This window comes from Megalopta genalis, unplaced genomic scaffold (genome assembly GCF_051020955.1).
Source record: "Megalopta genalis isolate 19385.01 unplaced genomic scaffold, iyMegGena1_principal scaffold0044, whole genome shotgun sequence".
NCBI classification, from domain to species: Eukaryota; Metazoa; Arthropoda; class Insecta; order Hymenoptera; family Halictidae; genus Megalopta; species Megalopta genalis.
Genome location: NW_027476113.1, coordinates 1,079,186 through 1,083,052, shown reverse-complemented (window position 1 = coordinate 1,083,052; position 3,867 = coordinate 1,079,186). Strand labels below are relative to the sequence as shown.

Genomic DNA, 3,867 nt, shown 5'->3' with positions numbered 1-3,867 from the left:
CGGACGGACTCGAGCCGCGTTCGAAGTACTGAACAAATCATGAAGCGAGAACTTTCCGGATTTTTTTTTACTACGTAACAGTGATATTTTTAAGAAAAACGCTATTCACCTTTACTTTAGAACATCTGAAGAATATTTACTAATTTTTCGAACCCGAAATAGTAAGTAATTTAACCGTGACGGCCGTTTTAATTTTCTAGTGTGCATGACACCTTGTGTGTAACATATGAAATTTTTAAGCAAGGTGCACCTTGAAGATTAACAAAGTATGTAAATGATATTTTAATTTAAATAATTCCGTGTCCGAACACAGTTCAACGAATGATTCGCAAAGCTAATTTAATAAATAATAATCGTGTTAAAGGACGTAAGGGATATGTTTGTTAGAGAAGTATGAAGAATATTATCAATAAGAAACTCACCCAGTTAGTTGTAAATCCACTTCATTCAGGGGAATGTGTGCAGGACAGTGCATTGACCTCGAACAATGTCAAGGTCATGTCAAGGTTATGTCAAGGTTATATCAAGGTCAGGAAGGATGGGAGGCCAGGGGATTCTCCCTCCGCGTACCGGCCCATTTGTCTCCTGGATGAGGCGGGCAAGATCTTCGAGAAGATCATTGTTGCCCGCCTCTCCAGGCACCTGTCCCGCGACGGCCCCGATCTGGCGGACTGCCAGTTTGGCTTCCGAGAGGGGCGATGTATGGCTCTGAAAAGAGCCGATTTTTTATGCGACTGTCCACCCCGCGTCCACAGTCGAGAAGCCCTCTTGGAAGCCGAACTGAGCACTATCTAAACCGGGAGCAAACTCGCTCGCCAGGTGGGCCACAAGCCTCCGAGCGATGATCCGCTCGAGAAGCTTCCCCGCCTCATCCAGGAGGCACAACAGTCGCCACGCGGATGGCGACCCCATTTCGTTTCCTCTTTGGAGATCAATACGAGGAGGCCCCTCCGCCACGCCGACGGAAAGACCCCCTCCCTCAGACAACTGTGAAACAGTTGTCTAATGTCGGGGCCAAGCGCCGGCAGGGACAAGGCCAGCATCCGACCGTGGACCCCATCCAGGCCGGGCACCTTTCCGCCCACTCCCTCCGCAGCGTGACGGAGCTCGTCACCCGTTACACCCAGCTCCTCTCTCCATATAGGGGCCTCGCCCTCCCGCCGTCCGGCGGCAGGATCTATATCTCCCCCTTCGGGGCCTCCCTCAGATGGAAAGAGGCCCCCTATCACCTTTTCAAGGAGCTGCGGATGGGCCCTTGAGGGCCCTCAGGATGTTCTCCCACTTGACCGCGTTGAATGTGTTCCTGACGTCCAGTGTTACAAGGAAGCAGTGTTTGCTCTCTTTTTGGCCGCATTCCATACCTCCACCACACGGCTGACTGCATCCACCGTGCTTCTTCCTTTTGCGAAGCCGTACTGCTTGTCCGAAAATGAGACCACGGGTGCAATCCTCCCCTTAATGCAGAGCTCGAATGCCTTTGCAAGGTTGGAGAGGATGCACAGTGGGCGCCAAGCGGGCCGGTTGTCCGGGCCCACTTTTTTCGGGATCAGTACCAGCCTCATCTCCTTCCAGTCGCGAGGGAAATACCCCACGGCCAGGCATCTGGTGAACAGGTGCGCTATGTGGCCCACCGCGCGCCCCGCAAGCGCACGTATGACCGGCAGAGGCATGTTGTCCGGTCCCACTGCTCGTTTCCTGAGCCTCTCCAGCACCGCCCGCACCTCGTCTTCTGTGAACGGGGGGTACGGGTCGTCGTCCGAGGATCCGCGTGGGGTGGGCCGTCGGGATGTGGCCTCGGCGGCCCTCCAGTTGAGTGCCGGAGAAGTGACGGTGAACAGCTCCCCCACCACCGCCTGTTGTTCTCTTTGGCTCAAGGTGAATGGGGGGGGGGGTCGTCCTTTGATATTTCTCACCACCCATGTGTATGGCTTTCCCCAGGTGTTGGAGTCAATATCCTTGATGAACCTGTAGCGGCCAGTCGGCGCGCATAAGAAAAGATTTGTTTCTCGTGCAAACGACTAGCATATTTATGACTCTCCTTCGAAAAGGCTATCTTTGAGTAAGCTGTTTCCTGTCCGGATGGAAATAAGCCAGTAGAGTTTCTTTTTTACCTGATTCTCGATAGTCAACGAGACCATCATAAATAAGCGGGAATTCCGAAGGGCACGCAAAACGGACCCGAACGCCGGAAGTCCGAGCGCAACAGCCCTGAGGAAAACCCAGGCCGTTACATCATAAAAAAACGCACCCACTCCGATCACCACGCGGTCCCAAAACAGGACGCGCTCAGGGCGTAAGGGGCAACGCTGTGAGATGAAGATGGACAACGCTGATTGGGAAAACCCATTCGCGGGTCAACCAATCAGGGGGTGTCCAGAGCCCTTGCCGGGGGCAAACAGGATAATATAAAAAGAGCAGCAGTGAGACGCTCGCCCTCATACCTCTCATACCTCTCATACCTCTCATACCTCTCATACCTCTCATACCTCTCTTGCTACGACGTCACGCTACCCTAAAGTGATTCTACGCAACTTATCAAATAAAGTTAGTAATTACACCGCACGCACCAGTTATTTACAAGAACACAACTCATAACTAAAAACCTCTTCCAGGCTGCGTTCTTCGAGGCCTGAATGGTCCATTTCAGGTCTCTTTTGAGCGTTAGGTAGATGGCTCTGGAGAGCTCGATCCCGGGAGCTGAACCCTTCTTCCTGGCTCTCTGGAGTCATCTTCTGCTCCTAATTACGGCCCGCCTTGCTGCCTCGACCTCGGGCGTCCACCACCACGCCTGTGTGATGCCTGGTATTGGGGCCGAATAGATTTCTCGACGAGCTCCCTCAGTAACTTAATGTAACTGTCGATGTCCGCCGCTGTTTCTATGCGAAAAGGGGAGGCCAGCGTCGCAGTCGCGTTGTAGAGCGTGAAAAATCTGTCCACGTCGACCACTCCCGACCAAGGCATTTCTCCGCGACTTGTGGTGTTGTTGGTGAGCACGTACCTTATGTATAGGTGGTCTGAGGCGGTTTCCGTGTTCAGGATGGTGCTTGAGGCAAGTCTCCGGAGCACGGACCTACCACAGAGCATGATATCAATCAGCGAGTGCCGCCCGTTTCTATTGTAGGTGTGCCCTTCCTTGCTGACGACCGGGCAGATCCGGACGCGATTGGCCATTTCGAGGGCGGCTGTGCCCCGTGAGCTCGTCTCAGCAGAGCCCCATGCTGGTGATTTCGCGTTGAAGTTCCCGGCTACGATCGTATGGTTGTGGTCCAGTATGCCCATCAGGTCGTCCAGATGTTGTAGGTGGGTCACGAAGGCGTCCAGGCGTATGTTCGGCGAAGAGTAGCAGTTCACTACAGTGATATCACTGATCCGAACCGCCACGTATCCGTCCGCACTGGCCAGGAGTTGTATGGGGGCCAACCTCATGGCGGCCCTTTCGGTTATCCAGATGGCTGCGTCTATTTCCCAGTCGACCGCGTTCTGTTGCAGCAGGTTGTGGGCTAGCCTGCAGTGGTTTAAGTTGATCTGTAGTATGTTTAAATGTGTGTCCTCTTTTCTCTTCCTGCCCTTTTGGTTTGTGCGGTTGTGGGTGTTTGCCATTGCTACGGGTATTAGCTGTTGAGAGTGTGTCGTGTTAGCTGTTGTTGTTTGTGCATGCGTTAGTGATATCCGGTCTGTTCCTTGTTGCAGTTGCTGCTACTCTCGTGCTTCTTGGATCGACCTCCCATGCTGGTGGTTGGGTGCTTCTCGGGGGAGTCTTCCCTGAAGATTTCCGAGGCACTTCTGTCAATCAGCGTCACCCTTGCCACGGGCGTTTTCTCTGTCCCTTGAGTCGGGTCGGCTGGAGTTAGCGCCTGGTCCTGCTCG

At 53.4% G+C, this 3,867-nt stretch overlaps 1 protein-coding gene across 1 annotated transcript; it reads right to left on the bottom strand.

Moving 5' to 3' along the window:
• Window positions 1–2,742: 2,742 nt before the first annotated feature.
• LOC143261248 (uncharacterized) lies at window positions 2,743–3,600 on the bottom strand. The gene has a single exon (XM_076527833.1). It carries the CDS (start codon window positions 3,598–3,600, stop codon window positions 2,743–2,745), a length of 858 nt encoding a protein of 285 aa, XP_076383948.1.
• Window positions 3,601–3,867: the final 267 nt, after the last annotated feature.

Coding starts and splice junctions, on each gene's coding strand:
- LOC143261248 (XM_076527833.1), bottom strand. CDS start 3,600: ATGGCAAACACCCACAACCGCACAAACCAAAAGGGCAGGAAGAGAAAA.